The sequence below is a fragment of the Dermacentor albipictus genome, chromosome 7 (assembly GCF_038994185.2).
Source record: "Dermacentor albipictus isolate Rhodes 1998 colony chromosome 7, USDA_Dalb.pri_finalv2, whole genome shotgun sequence".
NCBI lineage: Eukaryota > Metazoa > Arthropoda > Arachnida > Ixodida > Ixodidae > Dermacentor > Dermacentor albipictus.
The window spans coordinates 68,760,019-68,781,037 of NC_091827.1; the positions used below are offsets into that span (position 1 = coordinate 68,760,019).

Here is a 21,019-nt window from a genome sequence, read left to right on the forward strand (position 1 = left end):
GAGGCTCACAGAGAGAGGCACACGAAGAAAGAAAGAAAGAAAGAAAGGGAGAAATAAATGGAGTGAAATAATGACGGGACAGGCAAATGGAAGGATATAAGAAAGAAAAGTAGGGAGGAAGCAAAGAGTTAAACGGTTGCTTTGACACTACCGATAGAAGGAAGAGAAATAGAGCGGATGATACATCGAAAAAAAAACATAACTGTTACATCTATTATTATTATTTTATTTATTTTTTATTTCGATGAGGACTCATCTTGAGGCATAACGTATGGTGCGCATTGTATGTGTGCTGTAAGGTCTGTCTGAACGAGAGAAAGACAAACAATAAACCATAACTTCGAGATTACACGCTATAGACAGCACAACGGAAGCACGCCAAGAAAGAGAGAGATAGAGATAGGAGCTACGGCGGCTTGTTCTTTAGGATAGGCTGCGATGTGGGAGCATGTCCTGGCAGATTCAATTTCCCCGATAGCTCGCGAGACATTCTCGGGAGACGATACTTGAGACGAGGACGAAATAAAGCAAAACGGGGAGACCGAACGCGTCGCGCATAGCTTCGATTTCTTTGAACCGCTGTTCGGATGAAAGTGAAGCAACAGCGCGTGGCCCGTCAGATTTCAGGCTTTCCAAGTACTGCCAATCAAGGTTTTTTGGAGTTCCGTGAATTCGGCGTTCGTTCGTTAGATCCTCGCTTTTAATTTGATTGTGCGAGCGCGGCCGAATTAACGCTCACTGCACGGTCACTTTGGTGTTTCCGTGGCACAAAAAAAGCCCGTTATTTAGAACGTGAAGCGTCTAGTAATTTCGCTACTGACTCATGGTGAGTCTCCGTTGATTGGCAATAGATTGCTTCAAATTGATTTTGTTTTCAGTGCGATATCCAAGCGGATAGGGCATTGCATTGCTGAGCTCCGGGATGCGGCTACGATGCCGCATTTCGCATTTCGACGAGGGCCAAATGCAACAGCGGCACTCGTGTGCTTTGATTTGGGTGCACCTCGAAGAAGCTCAGGCCTAGTCAGAATTAATCCGGAGTACCCCACTGTACGGTATGCCTCATAATCAGAGCGTGGTCTTGGCGCGTAGTAATTCAGATTTTCTTCAATGCGAATATTTTTCCTTTGGCTCTTTCGGCTGTTTTCGAGGAAAAGTCGGGTACAACTTTAGAAAAAAGCGGCGTTTGCTCCTCAAAGGTGGATTTAGGAAGCTGCCCATTGGTGGATGCACACGGGAATCCACCAATGGGCGCGCACTCTAGGCTGACGTCGCGAGCCGGACAAGTCTGTGATCCCGCCGACGAAGAAGGTGGCCACCCGCGCTTCGAAGTGGACCAAGTCGCGTCAGCTGTTTGCGCCAGCTTCTTGTGAGAGTGAATTCCCGAACTCTTTGTGATGGTCTATCATGCCGGAAATATTACCACGAGCTTACGATGCACCATTTGTGCCGCGTGCGTTTATTCTGAGCCGTGATCGGGTGACAAAAGATTCCAGCGAGAATCGCTGACGCTGCGCTACGCCTCGTCTGAAAACAGGATCCCGCGGTGACACACCGCTACAAGCAAATGTCCTGCGTGTTTGTTCCATGTTGTTTTGTTTCGCTCCCAAGTGAAGTTACGAGGAGGAAAGCTTGCTAAAATCTGGTGCCTACTGTTAGCGGCGGGTGTGTTCGTGTACTGTGCCGCTGCGTTTTTCATCGGACGGAGTGAAGTGATGGAGCAAAGCCACTTACAGGAGAAACGAGAAAAGCGTGCGCGCATGAAACAAACCTCAATAGAAGATATTGGCGAAAGCAGCCTCCAACGTAAAGATTTGTTGCCGCCAAATTAGCGTGAACGATCGTTGTCAGCAGCGAGATGTCCGAGTGTCTAGCAGCGGTGTTCGAGCGTTGTGTAGCACCGTCGATTGATTACTGTCCACCAGTGCTCACTTCACACGCAAGCTGTAGAATGCGTGCTGTGACACAACCACGTATAAGGTGTGCTGCCAGCGCTCGATATACTTTCCCACAACACAACACCGCGCTGCTTTAAAAAATTCATATGACAGTGTTAAGAGAACGGTGCGAAAAAAAAAGAAAAATATACGACAAGGTAGGCACAGCAACTGGTGAACCTGCTCCGAATACCTCTACCCGCGTTTGTTTCTAAATGTGTGCCCATGTTTTCTTGCGTTCATGTAATTTTTTATTTCCCCCATTTCTTTACATTTGAGCTTTTCTAAGTTCTCGCGTCCGTGTGTGAATGCGGGCCTACTTCCATGCGTGCTTGCACTTACTCTTATTTCTGTCCTTTTATTTTATATTAGCATTTGTTTTTGCTAGTTTTCTTTTTTAAACCTTTTACGCATTTTCATTAACCCATCTCATTTAAAGCACCAAATCCTGTAAAAAGCAGGGCTGGCCTCTTCCATCTCATTAAAGCCTTTCTCACTCGTCTACCTCATCTTCTCAGTCTGCCTACTCGCTGTGTTTTCTGTCCTTGATTCTTGTGTTGTTGCAGCAATGCGATTAACCAACTTGCACGAAACAAAGTTCGATCAGCTATGGCAACAGAAAGGTTTGCAGATATATTTTCTTAAAATCGTCACGTGGGTTGCACAGTAACTTTGCCTTTTACCCCTATTCATATGTTTATGCATCAGCGCATGCGGCAGCTCGCCAGAAGTGTACATGAAAGAGTGCCATACTGTGAAACAGCACCTTGCTATGTTGCTGCATTTCTCACGCTTCCAGTCTTTGTAAAGGGACGGTTTCGTTTCCCATCACGCTGTCAGGATTGGGGGCTCAATCCCATCGTCCGTGGTCCTTTGCCAAGATTGGAGTACGGCATGAATTCGAAGGTAGCTGGCCCATGCCGTCGTCCAACTTATTTACGCTGAGATCGTTGATGAAGTGAAGAACTGTTTCTCATCGAGAACGAGGAAAAAGGGTTTATTTACAGAAATTAAATCAGTCTAACATGACTGCTTGAGAAAAAGAGTATCAGTCCAACATGACTGCATGAGAGAAGTGACTCAGTCTAACATGACTGCTCAAGAGAAGTGTCCTCAGCATTCGCACAACCACAGTTTTTATACACTCGATCCGCCGGCCATACGAGGCGGCGACTGTTCGTTTACTCATCACCAACTCGCCGCTGCTCTGCAGATCAGTTTACAGACACAAAGGCACACACATTCCGATGCCCAAACGACGGCGTTGGAGGGGTGCCGTTCCGGGAACTATCGGTGCCGATCGAGGGTCGCTCGTTGTTTTGCGTCATGCTGAAGCGTGAGAAGCCCCAAAATACGTCGTTCCCGCGGCAGCTTGTCCATGCGTGTCAAATCAGGTCCACGTTGGGGAACTCCGAAACCATTGTTCACACACCGAACTCGTCCCGTCACAATGTCGATGGGGCTGGAGGAAGGAAGCGGGTTTTCAGCACAAAAGCCGCTTCTTCGAACGCCTCCTAGCTGCAGTGACGGAGAGGGTGCGGAATGCGCGTCTTGCACCCCTTGTCGTAATCGGGTGGCAAGGTGGCAATCTTGCTTAGCGGCTCGCCATTCTTAACAACGCATAGAAGTTCGAACCTTCCACACGAATAAAATTGCGCAGTGGGGCGTCATTTCATGTCTGACGCCTTCATCGTTACAAAGGAATTTTCCAGTGAATGAAGCCCAGACAAAGCAGTGCACTGAGAGCTTTGGCAGCTTCCACCGTTTATTAATTCACCAATTTCCTTGTCTGAAGCAGGTCGTCGCTACGCCTACGGGCTTGTGAATTAAAAAATTGCCTCAATAAAACACGTTCAACTTTACTCAGTGCTTTTTAGCACAGAAAATGCTAGCAGAGTTATTGAGGGTGAATAATTGTGCTTGGCATTCGCATTACTTGCCCAGTCAGACAAACAAACTAAACAATGGCTACGACATGACTGCGATTTTAAGTGCAAAATGCTAACGGTACCTTTCAAGCGTGCCCCCGACTACTGCTATTTCACCAAGGGGCCCGTCAAGCTCGAGGGTGCCTGCCCAACTGCGTATTATGGGCCTCACTAGGCTAATGATGTTTTACAATTGTTCTCTTATTTGCATTACTTGCCTGGGCCAGATAACCAAAATAAACCATACAACCGCATGAAAGTGCTTTGGCATGAAAGCTGCCAACAGTGGCTGTCAATTTCGCGTTGACTACTGCTGCTTCACCAGCAATGGCTACGACAGGACTGCACTTTGAAGTGCAGACTGCTAATGGTGTTTTTCAAGCGTGCCCCCTACCACTGCTGTTAATAGCTTACCGAATAAGTATTTTGGGCTTCACTAAGTTAATGATGTTGTATAATGGTTCTCTTATTGGCATTACTTGCCTGAGCCAGGCGTTTACCGACATTTTACCGGAAACAATTTTCACAGTTTGTCAGCAGCCTCGCAGCCGATTTGTGTTATTCCATTACACGGCCTGTCAAGCTCGATGGCGGCTGCCCAATAGGGTATTTTGGGTCTTCTCACATTGGCATCATTTATCTCAACAGGCAGAAAAAAACGACAGGGGTAGTACAACTACCTAGAAACAAGCCGCATAACAGGGGCATGTCACTCTGCTTGCATTGCTCATATTTGTTCAAGTGGCTTAATGAAATAAACAATGACTGTGCAGTGAAGTAAACCGAGCCGACGGTATGTTTTTGTTATCGCTTGGCTGCGTTCATTGACCTTTAGGGGCATGTAAAGCTTGACGATGGCTCCGACACGACGGCTTTTGTGTTCGTTTCTACATGAAGGCTACCAACATTGGCGGTCAATTTCGCCTCGGCTGCTGCCACTTCACCATAGGGCCCGTCAACTCGACAATGGCTGCCCTAATGAGGATTTCGGGCCTCACTAAGCTAATGATGTTGTATAATTGTTCTCTTATTCGCATTACTTGCCTGAGCCAGAAAACCAAACTAAACAATGCAACTACGTGAATGTGCTTTGACTTGCAGGCTGCAAACAGCGGCTGTCAATTTCGCTTTGACTCCTGCTTTTTCACGATAGGGCATGTCAAGCTGGACAGTGGCTGCCCGAATGAGCATTTTGGGCCCCAGATAGTTATTAAGGGTTAATAATTGAGTTTACATTCACATTTGCCAACATTTAAGTATGTTTCCATGCCAGTACTTAAGTTCAGCACGATATGTGCAGGAAGTTGCTTTTTCAGAAATGAGCTTCCATAAATTAAACTATAATTCCATCAAATGAACTGCTTCTTTATTTAAGAGGTCACGGGAGGATTGTTGGCCCCTGCGAATCCACCGGTAAAATTTTGTTAGCTCTAATAAGATCTGTTGTTTCATTAATAAGAAGCTATTATGCTTCGTCGAGTGGTTCAATGCCGGACAGCTCGCAGTCGGAGTCGCTTTATTCAGTGTCATCTTCACCCATTTTTTCAATATCTGTGTCGTTCGGTTTAATAGTTTGTTTTATTTTTGTAATAAATTTGTAGTTTTAGCGTAGCTATTTCGCAATAGTTTGCGTTGTTACTTGTGAACAGGATGAATCATAACTCTTCCTGTAATTTTTCTGTCGCATTTTTGATTGGCCAGTTCGGATCGGATCGGATCGGATCGGAAAACATTTATTGAGCTCTAGAAAAGAGATCTTCGCGGCTTCAGACGGCCTCTTCCATCTTCTAATGGATTCTTCGGTCTGCAATCCCAGGGTTGGTGCCCTAGTCCAAGGCTCCACTGAGTATGGCCAACCCGCGAGCTCGCTCTACTTAGTGTTCCTGTATATGCTCCCTGCGGGAGCATATACAGGAACACTAGCTCTACTAGGCGCTTTTGGCCGTTCAAGCTTACGCTGGAAAGCATACTCTCCCACTGTTCCGCACTCGGGTTTTTAATTCTATAGATAGTTGGGGACTCAATATTTTGACAGGCCCGTGATATGTGGTATAGATCTGGTTTCTCTCTGCACCAGTTAGCGTTTCCTGTCTGAGTATTTTTGTATCGTTTATTATTGCTTGACAATGTTCCTTATAATCCCCATGCTTAGAATATCTTTGAATAGCTTAGAATAGAATCGAATAGCTTAGAATAATGAGTTTGGCGATGAATAGGTCAAACACATCACGCAGCTGACAAAAAAAAAAACTATACTGCAGTCTTCTCTGCGGGACCCTTCTTAGCAAAACACTGTGTATTTCATCTTTAATTCTTTACAAACGCAGATGGTACTGTACTTTTAAAAGTATGCTGGGCGCTTAATGGGTTAAGGGACTCGTACATCTCAATCTCTTTCCAACTAGGAAACACCAACTATGCTGCGCATGTTTGCGAAATTGTTTCATTTGGCGGAGCTTACGGGGAACGAAACTGATGGTGCAAGTGGAGCGAGATTAAGGGTGTATCTCGAGAACAGATTACGAGAGAGTCCCACCTCTTTGGCCATCAGTCTGGAGCCTGTATCGACGCGCGTGCGGAGAGTGAAAAGCGTGTCCCTTTGTCTGTGTTGTGGTCCAGCGTGTTCGTGCGTGGCGCCCGTGGAGGCCTGGGCCTGAGCCGCGCGTGCAACACTTCGGGCGCCCTGATCCGGGCCACGTTCCGGTGGGAGCACGGCGACCGCATCCACATCATCGCCGGACAGCGGGGCACCGACGCGTGCGAGGTGAGCGGGGCCCTTCGGGACACCGGTGCCGAAGCGTCGCGAACCACAAAAAAAAATTATCCGGCGATTACGATACTCCCTAATGCGAAATTTGAGCGCAGCTCTATACGTGTTTCCATTTCGCGATATTTTGAAGCAAAGAATTTGAGAGAGACATGTAGCAGAGTCGGTAATGGTCGAAAATCTGATCTGCGGATCAAGCGAGCCGGCGTTTATACATGACTCGTCAAAGGTTCCAGTGTGATCGCTGGTGCCGCATGGCTTCCAGAAAGTACTATACAATTCGCATAGCGCATACAATCAGATTAAGAAACAATCTCACACAATAACAACCAAAACAAGCGCGAGCGAGACCGACCCAACAGAACCAAACAGGCGCGGGCGAGAGCTTTGGCGCGAGCAGACGATAGTACGAAACGAGCGGATCGGCTGAGACCAGACACGAGTGCGCATCGAGCCGTAAGGAGGGTCCGCATGACACCAGCATCGCGCGCGCACGTCACTGAAGGGGCCGCTCTCATTGGTCTCCGCCATTCGCGGCTCGCGTCCTTCGTCTCCCACTCCAGCGAAGGGGGGCGGAGCTGGTTACGAGGCCGACAACGCCGACGACGACGCGAAACCCAGGAACGGACGCCAAAGAGCTGCGCTCTAAAAAAAGGGGGGGGGGGGGGATACGTGGGAGAGAAAGGCGCGTCGGGTTGGTTGGGGCTGGTCGGTAGTCCCCTTATACGATGCGTAGGTTTAGAACAAGAACGTCACTGAGCAAGTTCCTTAAAAAAAAAAACTAGCGAGAACGTGGAACAACGTGCGCAGGCACGCCCAGACGCCGTTGAACAGGGCAACAAACTAAGCCAACAGATCGGCGATTCAAAATACACACAGTAAACGAAAGATGGGGAGGGCTTTCAGGAAACGGGATAATAGACAGGGAGAAGAGAAGGGTGGGTGGTCGTGGGCACCGTAAGTGCCGCACTGCCTTGTAAGCACCTGGGCAATTCTGCGGCCAAAGATATGTAAAGGAAATGCGCGAATATATATATATATATATATATATATATATATATATGTATATATATATATATGTGTGTGTGTGTGTATGCATGACATTATATTCTAAAAAAGGGAAGTCAGAAGTAAAGCCCATCAGGCTAACCCATGCAATAAAGAGAATTGTTGGTGCGTCTTTGTGTTTCAGTGAGTTACGCGCACTAACGTATAATCGTGTTTCCCGGGCACGTGCGTTTTTTATCGTTTTGGATACTGCGAGGGGGGGGGGGCAACACACGTGTCGCAAACACATGCTTAAACTTGCGTTTCTCTTCTTATTCCCCCCCTCTCTTTCAACGACGACCGGGTGGACGAAGCAGAATCCAAATCCTAGAATTGTAAGTACCTCGCATTTCTTCTTGTTCTTGTTCCGAAAAGCGTGAACTTTGCATTCCTAATCTGAAATGCGCTAACCACAGAGCGAAGAGGCTAAGGGTAATACAGCTGAACCCTGATCTTACAAAACCCGATTTTACGAATTTCTTGATTTTGCGAACAAACCCTAATGCCTGAAATGTTTGACGAATGCGCTTTCACGTAACAAAGTTGACTGTCGCGCCCAATTTTACGAAGCCGAACCATAAAAAAAAAACTGAGGCGAAAAAACAGCCAAGATGTGCCGCAGCGAGAGCCACTCGCGCGTGGCAAGAAGTTAAAAGGAAAACACAACCGGAAACAGCTCAGTCGGCTTGATGCTATCTCACCGGTAGGGAAATTCGCGGACTACGGCGGATAATTTCGATGACGAGGATATTGCGAAGCTTGTTGTCGATGCAGAACAAGTGCCATAAGATGACGAAATGGACGAAAGCGTATACCGTTTGCTAACTTGGGTCGCCGTCGACCTCATCGGGTGATTTGAAGATAATATGAAAGCCTCTCGTAACTCCACTGAGCTAAGAAAGCTGCGCTTGCATAACAATTTTGTTACAACTTGATTAGAATTAACCGACTCTTTCGCTATAACGAATTGTTCGTTTACCTGAGGCACCCTCGCACTTTTTAGATTTTGCGAACTTCTCGATTTTTATAAGGTTTCATCATTACTGGTCGATTTAGCAAAATCGGAATTAAAGTGCAGGAATAAAATTTGGTATCGTGGCCGCCCACTTACATTTGAAGACGAGCTGAATATATTTATCTTGCGGGGCCGGGCAAACAGGAATCAAACGTAAGAATAAAGCGCCCTGCGATGTCCGTCCCTTCAGTACTTGGAGCTCGACAGTCGAGGTTGTAAAAGGGCGCCGCGGACCGGACACGCTGCATTTCTCGCGTGCGCTTTCTCTCTCTTCGAAGTGGCCGTTAATCTACGCCTGAGTTGGCTTCCAAATCGCTGACGTCACTTACGACCGTGACGCCGGTGTCGGCTGCGTCATAGCCCAGCCCGCATTAATGGCGCGCAAACGCAGGACTTCCCCGACACTTCTATTGGCGTCGCTCACACTACTGGAAGTCTCGTGCTCCCGTGCTCGGGCGTATACGCAGCGATCGAAGTAGCACGAGGGATAGTACTGGCCGGATTCTGGATGCCCAGCGCACGTCCTCTCTATACAGGGTGTTTCAGCGAACACTATCGAAAATCTTTAAAAATTGCCTGAGGCAGATATCACAATTCTAGTTTATGAGCGGCTCTTCACGATGCGGCGGACAATACTTGCAAAAAAAATTGAGATCCAAAATCGACTAATTAACAAGGATTCACTAACTACCTTTATGGCTAATTATCTTATGACCCATATTGCAATTTAAAAATTCTAGCAGTCGACTTCGCAAGGTGGATCCACTTGGAACGAATTCTTAGGACGACACCAGGTTCGAGATATAAATTCCTGAACTTTGCGGAGAAATGCATTGGCGTTCCAGTTAATTTGTTAAAAAAACGTCGTTTCATGGACTGAAGCACACAAGCAACTGGAACGCCAATGCATTGCGGCGAAAGTTTCTGAATTTATACCGCGAAACTGGTGTCGTCCTGAGAATTCTTTCCTAGTGGATGCGCCTTGCGAAGTCCACTGCTGGAATTTGTAAATTGCAATGTGGGTCATAAGATAATTAGCTAAGAAGCAAATCAGCGAATTCTTGTTGAGTAGTTGATTTTTGCATTTCAATTTTATGTGCAAGTAGTGTCCGCCGCTTCGAGTAGACAGGCTCATAAACTAGAATTGAACTATCTGCCACAGGGAACCTTTGAAAAAATTTTTGAAACTGTTCGCTGAAACACTCTGTATCTCGTGCCGTGTTACGTGTCTTCATAGCGCTGCGAACGTGTCGCACATATTTCGAGCCACCAAGCTATCCCAGCTTTCCGCGTTAATTAGTTTGTGAAAATGAAAAAAAAAAACGATTGCTGACGATCGTTCCCTTTCTCTTCCCTTCCCCGGCGTTTTGCAGCAGGACAGCTGCAGCAAGACCAACAAGCGGAGCGCATTGGAGAACATCCAGGCCATATCGCGTGGCGGAGGAGGCGGCGGAGGCGGCGCCTCGGCCATATTTAGGGTGAGTCCGCGGCCTTCTTAAAACTCAAGCCAGAGCAGTATCCTTATCGACAAGAGTTCTATGGTTCCCAAATCGCCGTCCGCGATTGGCCTCCGTTGTAGCGACTGTTTCCACGTATCGTGGACGGTTGGCACTCGAAGGCCGGCCAATGAGCAAAACGATCCTGTAAATCTAGTTTTCGGGCCATCCTTACTTGACTTTGTAATAAAGTACGGGTATGGATTGCAATATTTGAGTAGACTCGCGTGCTATGGGTGTGTTGCATCTTCCTTCTGTCGTGATCGACAAACCCGTCATGTTCCCCGTTTGTTTCCCTGTTCCCTTTTTTCCCAGCGTACCTCAGGCCGATCTCCCTGCGTAACATTATTCTTTTCTCTCTCTTTCTCTATAAGTTTAAATTATGGCTCTTTTCTCTAAGTTTCGAACCCACAATATGAGTACGAGTATAATGATGGTGCTGCGTATTCACATTCGCCACCTCTGTTTCTTGCACGTGGACCTAAATTAAACTCGGTACGCGAGCGTCTATGTTCTATTTCACACCCCTCGGAATGCGGCTACCGCATCAGGCGATCGAACCGGCGACTTTCTCCTCAACATCGTAACGACGTAAAGGACTTAGCTACGGCAACAAATCAAACGCTCTTACTTGCGAATATTTTTTGGCCAAATTGTAATACTGCGCCCAGTACATTGAAATATCTGTTTGGAGTGTATCTAGAAACAGAGGTTCTTATGACTCCGAGCGGCCCGGAGGATTAACAATTGTATATTTCAGTAATTTGTTCTTTCTACTACGAGCCGCGTTTGCACGTGATTGCGGGCCACTGGTTGGCCCACGGTAAACCAAATCCAGATCATGTGAAGAACGCATGAGCTGTAAACCGAGATTATATACAAGAAATTGAAAGATGAGTGTTACGGTAGTGACAAGTTTTAGCTCTTTGCAGGACAACTAACGCTGAACGAACAACGTTTCGCGGGTTAATGTCGCCTTACTGTCCATGTGCTCTGCACTTGCTTTGGGTTCGGTTTGTCTTGGGCGACCCTAAATGTCTACCGACTTCCTGATCACGAGAATAACGAGCACATCATCAGCCTGCCAATGTCTTCTATACATATTCTGTGAACTTTGAATTATCATAAAGGGACAGCTTTTGTGACAGTAACATGCCCGCAATCGGCGAAAAAAAAAGACGTCCGTGTCCTTTTAAACAGAACCACTCTATAGAGAAATCGCGAATATTAACCTTTCTTTTATCCCGCTTTTCAATCACCCACGCAGCAGCATTCAGCGGCCCGAAGCGTATTTTTCCCGCAATCCTTTCCCACCCAGAACTAGCTTCGGCGGGGGCAGAAATAAGGCTGCACGCATTTCCTTCAATGCCGTGACATCGCAATCGGTGTTACTGCCGTGAGCTTTATGATGCTGGCACAACACAAAGGCGCCCCCCCCCTACCCCCCTCTCTCTCTCTTTCTATCGAGCGGCAACTATAGTGCCAACCCACGCAATACGATACACAACAGGAGGAACCAGGAGGAACGAAGCTAGCCGGCACGCCATGCGCTCCCAGTGCAATCGATGCCCGCGACACCTATATACGCGTATAATATGGCGATGGGGCCGACGCCGCCGTCACGCAACATCTCTCGGTATACCGACGCCGCCTAGCGAAGGGGGGGGGGGGGGGGGGAGGTCTCACGGCAAACGCTCGGTAGCAACGTACACGGTGGCGTGATGGTTTGGCCACTGGAGCCTGTTGCTTTGCGCTCTCAGCCGCAAGCGTGCGCAGCCTGCAGTAGAGAGAGCGCGATCGGGTTAGCGCATGTCAGAGTAAACGGGTCCCGAAAAGAGCCCTTCGGTTCACCGCACGCTGTAGGAGCGCGTGCAGGATACCGACGCGCATGATCGATGAGGCAGGGGATTAAACGGGGTACGATGCGCTCGGTAGAAAATGAGCGCGCGCAGGCGGGGGAGTTATAGAACTTACAGTTTAATTAACACGGCAGCGTGGCGCAACGCTATGCGTAAACGGCAACAAACTAGATGGGTTATTTGGGCGGCTTCGTTAATTTTTTATTTACCGCTTTTTGCTATGCGTAAGAGGAATTTACGATATGTCGATCCCGCCGTCGTGTAAGACATGAGTAACACGTATAGTTTTATATTTGTCTCTCTTTTTATGGCAACTGTAAAAAAAAAAAGTCGGGACATTAATCCACATCCCTAGGCTGTCACTGGAATTTGGTTAATCATGGAAGAAATGAAGGATCAGAATAGGCGCAGATCATCTGGGACATACAAATGGCAGCCTGTCGATACTGAACAAACAAAAAATAAATGATTTAACAGAAAGAGTGGCTTTATAATGACCAAGGTGTTGTGGATGTTATTTGACGCGGATTGCAGAGAAACATCATGGACGCATATATACATCATCAGCAGCAGTAAGCCATACTTGACATCTTGCGTTAGCCTCATAGCTTTGATATATCCCTGCAGTCTGTATGGTATAGGCTTCACTAATCGGTAATGAAAGTGTGGCTTCTAAAGGGAATTAAAAAATGTTTAACGAAAGGTGAATATAAACAAAAGAGAGGCAAGGAGGTTAACTAGAAGAAAGGCCCGATGTGCTGCCGTGCTAAAAGGGAAAAATAGATTTAAAGAGATTGGAAGGGAGAAAGATTAGTGGAAAAACGGAAATTGGCGCACAAGTTTTCGATGCGGCGTTTCCGGCCTTGCTATACGTGCAAGGCAGGGGCGGCATCGGTGAAATATCTCTCAAGGTGATTATTAAGATAACATGAAAAGGAAAATAGGTAATTTTAAAAAGAAACATGACTTCAAAATGTGCAAATGTCGAAGAATATATCTTAAGGTTTTTTATATTTATATCTCAGGCTGCATCGGGGCCTCGTTCACTTCTCAGCCCGCTACGCGCTTGACATTCCGAGTGCGTGATGTTTTCTTTCACCTTATCTCATTTCTTTTTTTGTTCTTTTTGTCGATACTATGTGAGAATCAGTAGCCATCAACTATAAGTGAAGTGATCGAATCTTTTTTCTTTTTACTGTCATATCGATTATGAAAACGTAAGTCTTGAGCGATAGGACTAAATGAGCCGGGCCCTTCGTGCTGTCCTATTGCGTCGCCATTACGGTGCCGAGCTTCCAAGACATCATTTATGCGAGTCTGTCTCGCCTGTGTCAAGCAACCCTCTGATACGTGGCAGAACCAGAGCACCTGTATTATCTAATAAAGAGAAAATGAGTCATCCACCCAATCGTAGTAATTCCTACAAAGGGAACCCATACGGGTTGCTCGAAAAGAAAGAAAGAGAACCCTGTGATATCTGTCAGCCGATCCATGCGTTTTATTACTCTTCCTATAAGAAAAAACAAAATTTCGTCTTTCGAGTGCTTCTGTCACCCATTGTGTAGCCCGGCCACATACACAAAAAAGTAAATAAATAAACAAATAAAAGAGAGCGATTTGGTTCCTTGAAGAAGTGGCATAACGGGATATATACACTTCCTTTTCAGAGTGTTTAGAGCGGGCGCTCTGGAAGTCTACAACTGTATAGGCTACGTGGCTGGTTGGTCTTGCGTAGTGAACATTGTACCCAGCGGAAAGATTGTCGCGAGAAGAGAGGCCAGGTGGACTGGACAGATGCTCACTATAGCAACTGAGCATTCATTGAAAGCTTACCTATACGAGCAACAGAAGTATATACGCGCATGCACTTCATCAAGTGAATAGCATGCGTTGTTCGCCCTTGAGCTTGAGCTCAGTTGGATCGTGTTGCTGAGGTTGAGCCTGATGTTGGAGTATAGTTTTTTTTTTCAGTGAAGACAAGGACAAGAATGGAGGTGAAGGCACACCCAGGTGCTGTATATACCGGCAACTAAGCCTGTTTTAAAGATGCCGTACATCTTATGCCCTCACGAACAGGGGCGGAATTCACAAAGCTTTTTCGTTGTTGGGGAATTACAAAGGGAAAATGAGGCGTCCACCCAAACGTAGCTAAGTCCTACGTCGTTGAGGGATGTTTTCCACTGACCGGTAACCTTTACTAATATATATGTACGATATCACGGTATTGTGAGAGCCGTTGCTGAGAACCACTTCAGCGTAAGAATTGATTTTTATTTATAGTGCCAGGCGCAGCGCTTGCATACGTTTTCTTTATGTCGCTTCCTTTCTATTGCTTGTGGTACCGAGGCGGCCGCGATCTCGTCCGATCTTTGCGGTGTTTTCTTTTTTTTTTAAATTGGGGATATCCCTTTCTTTATTGTTTACGCAGATTTTTTTTTCAACAGTGACTCCCCTATGCTTTCTTTGGCTTCACTGTTTGTTGGCTTTATGTAGTTGTTAGATAGATCTTTCTAAGTCAGTGACAGTACGTCTAAAAAACACACAGGAAAGATTCCAGCAAGTTCTTGATTCGAGCACGTATTTCTTATTACATAATAGCCAAGTGGAGCAATGCCAGCTAACCAACCGAGGGACGACCCAAAGTCGTTCCTGGCCCCAGCGTGGCCGCTGCGATTTCACAAATAGGTCTAATTGCGATCCACATGATCGACCGAAGCCTCGCCTAATGCAAGCCGTCTGTCTTTCCAAATAGGAGCGGCAAGAGAAGTATACACAACCGTGACGAGGCGATAACTTAGCTAACGAGGGGCTTAACGAGCCAGATGACGCAGCGAAGGTGCGCTTAAATCGAGTCAGGGCAGTAGTTCCGGTTGAAAGCGAGGGAGTACTTTCAAGCTAAAGTCCCAGACTAAGACGAAAACACAAAATCTCAATGATGTAGAGTAGCTGAGTTGAACGAGACTGAAGGCTCGCCATCAAACGTATGAACCGAAGAAATGTGTTTACCGGGTAAATGCCTCGGCTGCAGCCGCCGGGGGCTTTTGTCACTGCATGCGCGTGCATTGAATAGCGCGCGCCTAGACAAACAGCTTGTCGTAACTTACATTCGTGAGCATTAGAGAGTTCCGGTCGGTCCAACTAGTTCTCCGCTGATGTGACCGCCTCATCTCGCAACGGTAATTAAGGAATCCAGTCAAATGGGGAAAACACCCTGTCGCAACTCTAAGGCTGCTTTAAATTTTTTTATTGGTAGTCATATTGTCGCTTTGTAGTAGCATTTCTCCCGAACGTCTATTGTTGTCTTTTTCCTTTTTAATTTTTCGCAAGCCCATGATACACAGGCTGTCTAGTTTTGCATCTCACGCCTCTAATACGACGTTAGCAGGTAAACCTAGATATTTTTTTTTTCGTTTTTCGTTACGACGTTAGGAGGTAAACCTAGAATTTTTTTTTTTCGTTTTGACATGACGTGTCGATTGGGAATTGAACTCCGCGCGGTCTAGGAAATTCAAACTTGATTCCTATCCTCTTGATTTTCCCAAAATAATTTTTATTGCTCAAATTACCTTAATTATATGAACTCAGTGCACAAACCCCCTACGAGGGCCTTGGTGCTTTGTATGTTCGTGGGCGTTTCACATGGAGACCGGGGTTCGGTTCACTACCGTCCGGTTTGCTGCGCGTCCATTTACGCTCGTCTGGTTTGCTACCTTGCGCTGGGAAAAGGGTTAAGGGGGCGAAAAAAGATGCAGGGAAATAAATGTCACTAGTTGCGCAGACTTGTAAACTTGTACGTCGAGTCTATGAGTGGAGCGAGAGCTACATCAGGGGATCGTACGAGAAGACAATGACATATTAGTGGGTACGGCCAGGAACGTGCAAGAACTTCACTGTGGTACTATGGTGGAACCTGCTCGAGTCTGCGTGAGCCCACGTAGTGAAGCGAGAATTAATACTTGTCACCGCACTGTCGCTCTCAACGTGTGCATGTGCGCGTTGCACGCGAACACTATGCTGTGCAGCTCCCACCATTAACTTCATCATGCCACTCGTCCACCTCTTTCTTCATATGCTATCTCTGTTGCTCCCTCAAGCACCTTTCCCAGCATGGAGTTGCAGGCCAGAGGAATTTCACTCAGGCCGACCTCTCCACCTTTCTGCTCTTGTCACTGTCGACGCTGTGGTTATTCTCATCTGAGGCTCACCGCTGATGTGCTTCACCTTGAAACGGTTACTCGGATCGGAGCTCGCTCTGTGACGAACTGGTCGATAAAGAACTGGTCGCTGCCTCAACAAAAGGCTAAAAAAAACATGAATACAACGGGCACCGAGCTACACAGGGACACTTTGGAATTTACTGTCACGACTATGGATGTAAGCTGAATTTTTATCGATGGGAAGTGCTAAAAAAAGCACCGATCACAACTTACGCGGCAGATTATTGAAGCTGATTTCATAGCGAAAGCTGGCAGCACGTGTGTTAGCGCGCCAACTTTGTGCCAATCTCCACAGGAAGTAAGATGTCTTGGTCAGTTTAACCTTGCATGACATAACTACGCGTTCTGTGACTCGTGGTGGTGTAGCCTTCTATCGGTGTGACGCTTCGTGAAATGTTTAACGACATGCCCTGATTCTTTCTTCTAGCTATTTATTTCGTGCAACCTGCCAATAAACCATTTGGAAGTCAGCGCCCTGTTCCTTTATCTGGCCGGCTCGGCTTGTTTCTTCCTTTCGATGTTGCGCTGTACCAGTTCTAGAATGCAATACCAACTCGCCCAATCCTCAACACTAGTGAGCTCTGTGACGTTGTTCTGCTCACGGAGCGACGGACGTCCTTCGAGCAGGTGGACACCAGGACCGGTGACGCCGTGCCGCTCGTGGTGGCCGCGGGGGGCGGTGGCCACTCCGCCGCTGCCGCGGCGTCGGCGGGTGCTGCGTACGCGGGCGTCGCGGGCAGGGGTTTCCAGGACAACCAGCCGCCGGGTAACGGCCTCTCCGCCCCCGAAGGCAAAGGACCCGGTGAGTTCGCTTTGCTCTGTAGAGCGTGCTTCTCTGCGAGCTGACCACAAGTGCAAGAAAGCCAGCTTTACAGTGCTAAACGGGTAAACCGCGCTGCGCGGAGTAGCAGTTCGTTGAACTGGCTCTAGTGCGTAGCTCGCACTTTTACGAGCCGCACACCACACTACGTAAGGATTCGTGACCCACGTATTGAAAACAATGCGTCCCCTTTGCGAGTTACCGCCACGTTTCCGTATAGAGTATGTCCGTTTCTAACCTATTTTTCCAGGCTCTTTCGTATGGTGTCACCAAAGGTAGCGCAGCCTAAAAATTTTGACAAAGCTCACGATAATCTATAAGGACAATGATGATAATGATGAACCATATAATTTGTTCCGGGAGCCGCTCTGACGACTGTGATTATCATAATAATGTGATGATGACAGTGATTGTGGGGACGATTATGGTTGTGGCGACGATGACACCTGCTCAGCCCCAACTCGTCCAGGAAGACATTGTCTTTCACCTACTTTAACTACAGGTGGAATCGTCTTCGAACTTTCTTTTTTGAGTATTGCACTGCACAGAACTGTGCTTGTCTGGGAAAAAGCACCACGAGAAAAGCGTGCTATCTGCCACTGAAGTTAAATTAAGATTGACGCGACTGAGCTGGTTAGCGACAAATGAAACGCGGCCGAAACATTTCAAACGGGAACATCCAGACAACAAAACCGAGAATATCGTTGTTAATTCTTATATGGTGACGCTGTTCGTTTGGCCCAGGAACCAGTGGTGCGTTGCCCCTAGAGGTTTTGTGACGCCATCTAGGGTGTTGTGTCAAAGCTGGAAAACTCTGCTGACATAATGCACGCATGCTCGTAACCTGATTACTGCTGATGTTCTAAAGTGATATGTTTTATTATAGCTTTTGTAAGCATTACCTGCCCGTTTCCGCAATAAGCTTGAAATGCGAGTCCTCTGTGGCGACGCCACTCAAATAGTGATGATTTCGCCGCAACGAAAACGTTGCGCCATCTTTCTCCGTTATAGCGAGGCATGACGTTTGCCGTATTTACGATAAATGGCGTCGCCGTTTTGATACATTGGATTTGACATTCTTTATGTGGCGTTCCCGCAGATAGCGTACTTTGGATTTATGGTGGAGGAAACGGACAAGTAATGCAAAGTACGGTGGTAAACTTATTCCACATGGAAGTGCTAGCCGTACACAAAACATCAGTGCTCTGCCAGCTTTGCCAGCTGTCCAGCTGGCAGAGTGGTGCTTCCATTTATGCAAGACTCCGTATATCGAGAATGGGTGCTCGATTTCTCGCTTCTGAAGGAGATGTAGTGGCCGCGGCTAATGTTTTCTAACGCCATTGTCTTACACGTCCTCTATTAAATTGCGTGCCTCCCATGAGCGCTAACCTTTTCTATTTGCACTCAGGGTTCTTGAATAACACAGCTAGAAGCACACACCGCGTGTGCATGAAATAAAGACAAGTGGGTGTGATGCTCTGTGAAACTCAAACGCGAACAGCACAGTAGAAACAGAGGCATAACAATAGTGACTTTCTTACTTGGCTTTGCTTAACAGCACGCTTCATTTTACCGTATAGAGAATGGTACATTGCGCTTCAACGTTCTAATCAAACGCACTGGTACGTCCACTGCATAGATATATTAAATTCCGCTTGTGTTGTCTTGATTTCTATTTTCGCATTGTGGGTTTGTTTTTCTAAAATTTACTTGCCGCGCACTCCTGCTCGACTAAGCAACATCTTACTCAGGGTGTCTGTAATTTAGGTTTTGTCTTTTCGCCTTATTGATTCATTACTTTCTGTGTAGAAAAGCAAGTGGACCAGAAATAATGGTGCCAGAGAGCGCCTAGGATCTTCCAGCCTTTACAATCTATGCTCGTTCAATGAGTACATATTGTAGAAGAATAAATAAATAATATATTGGGAAACAAATATCCAAAAATCAGCCATTTAACGAAACACACATACTGAATTTTCCCCGCTCCCTCAAGGGACTTCCAAGGACATAATAAAGAAAAGCAAGTTAGTGCACAATTTCCTAATTACTATAAGGCTATGGAATAGTATTTCAGGAAGCAGTAGTTATGATAACAAGGTAACAACTCATACAATGTTAGAATTGACACACAATAATACGCATTGAACTTAATAAACGAGACTGATTGGGCAGAAATTTGTTGAGTAAGCTTAGTAAAAAAAAGGAAATGTTTTGTTAGCTCAAGCATTGCTTTCTTATCATTCAGGCGTTTAGGAACTCTCCTGGCGGCACCTCTGTATGTTTCCTTGTCGGCAATAAAATTCGACACCTGAGCTGGTCTATCCGACTTCTCGCTGTGAACGCACGTTGCGACACCTGTCACACTGCCACTGTTTACACGGTCTTCTGTAGCGTCTATGAAAATAGCCCTTGAAAAAAAGTGGGGCTGCTTCTCTGCACTGCATGTGATCCTGTCGACTGCGCCAGCATGTAGAATGATACGCAGTTACCTTAGACTGGCACATGTTTCGTCTTTTATTTTGTTTCAGTCTTCCTCTGCTTCGTCGTTGCCTCCCTTACCAAACGTCCCAAGTTAGCTTTCTTTTGCCGTCCTTCTTTAGTTTGTCGCAAGTCCTAATGAGCGCTTGTGAGGATGCGAGGCGAGCGAGTGACGTCACCACACTTATGGCAACCTTGCGCTGCAGGCGGCGGGGGCGGCTGGAACGACAGCGCCGCCGCTGAGAGCAGCGCCACCGACGAGCCGACCGCTGGCCGTCCCCTGATGGACGGCGCCGCGGGGGGATCGGTGTGCGCCGAGGCTGCCCTGTGGAACACCGCCGGAGGGTTCGGTGGTGGAGGCGGAGGCTGCGCTGGCGGAGGAGGCGGTGGAGGCTGGAAGGTAACCACTTGCGACTTCAGAGCTTGCTCTCTGCTCGATCGATGCAGGAAAATTCGACGCCGGACTAGTTGGTTAAGCATGCTGAAATTTCTGTGCGCAAATTTATGACACGACCCCCCCCCCCCACCCCCCCGCTCCTGAAGCACCAATCACATAGATGATAAAATTCTCTTGGTGTCATGTGTATGAAATTTTCGCGCAAGAATTTTAGTACTATCAAAATGAAGCGACCACTCCCATAAGAATGAAACAAAAGATAAAGGCATAATTGACGTTTCGGGACCACTACGGCTTCCGTGTTCACAACCTGCTAAAGAATAATAACTGGTTTAAAATGAAAAAAGAAAGAACCCGTAGTGGGCCCGCAGTGACAATTATACATTTATTTCTTTCAACCTTCGATGAGTGTTTCATTTCTATCACCCTCGGCTGACCAGCTTGCGTCGAACATTGCGCTACCTCTCTGCTTTATCTCGGAAACTTCGCGTAAAGCTGTAAAAGCTGTGCGTCGCGCAAAACAGCCGCGAAAAAGAACCGCGAACTCGAAACGTTATGCAGCTCATGTACATATCACAAACAGTGCCGTTTCACTTCTGTCTGCTGTTCTCGTTCACTGTCCCGTTCGCTCAACTTTCTCCCACACCGTCAGATTTTTAAAAACCCATTAGCTCTCCACCTCCGTGCAAGCCGACGTTCAGGGTATCGGCTGCTGGCTAGACAGCTACGGTGCGCCCATCAGAATTTTCCGCTCCCTTCCGTCCAACCACAAATAAACAAAGGAGGGCCCATTCATCCCCCCCACGCCCCCCGATTGCTCTTATGCGACGCTGACTAAATGGAAGCTTCACGGAAGAATTAGCATAGGGTGCGATGGGCGGGTCCTTTTACCTGATTTGGGGCTCGCAGCGGCGTGTCGTTAGTGACTGCTCAGACAGTCTCTATCCACCCCTCGCAGCTGTGCACGAAGTTAGTGACACGGAGCACTATTTAGCCGCAATGCTTATTTGCATGTGTGAAACGGCTTCTTGAAACCGTAGGGAGCGTGCACTTCGGGC

At 47.1% G+C, this 21,019-nt stretch overlaps 1 protein-coding gene across 3 annotated transcripts in view; it reads left to right on the forward strand.

Annotated features, from left to right (window-relative positions):
- The window catches only part of LOC139048013 (leukocyte tyrosine kinase receptor-like), a 178,500-nt gene that overhangs the window by 104,972 nt on the left and 52,509 nt on the right, over positions 1–21,019 (forward strand). For 2 of the 3 annotated variants that reach the window (XM_070522340.1, XM_070522342.1), the window contains exons 11-15: positions 6,485–6,629; positions 7,994–8,014; positions 10,068–10,172; positions 16,894–17,068; positions 19,771–19,964. In XM_070522340.1, the coding sequence (XP_070378441.1) occupies positions 6,485–6,629; positions 7,994–8,014; positions 10,068–10,172; positions 16,894–17,068; positions 19,771–19,964 (640 nt within the window). The remainder of the gene's footprint in view (positions 1–6,484; positions 6,630–7,993; positions 8,015–10,067; positions 10,173–16,893; positions 17,069–19,770; positions 19,965–21,019) is intronic. The other variant, XM_070522341.1, reaches the window with a different exon arrangement.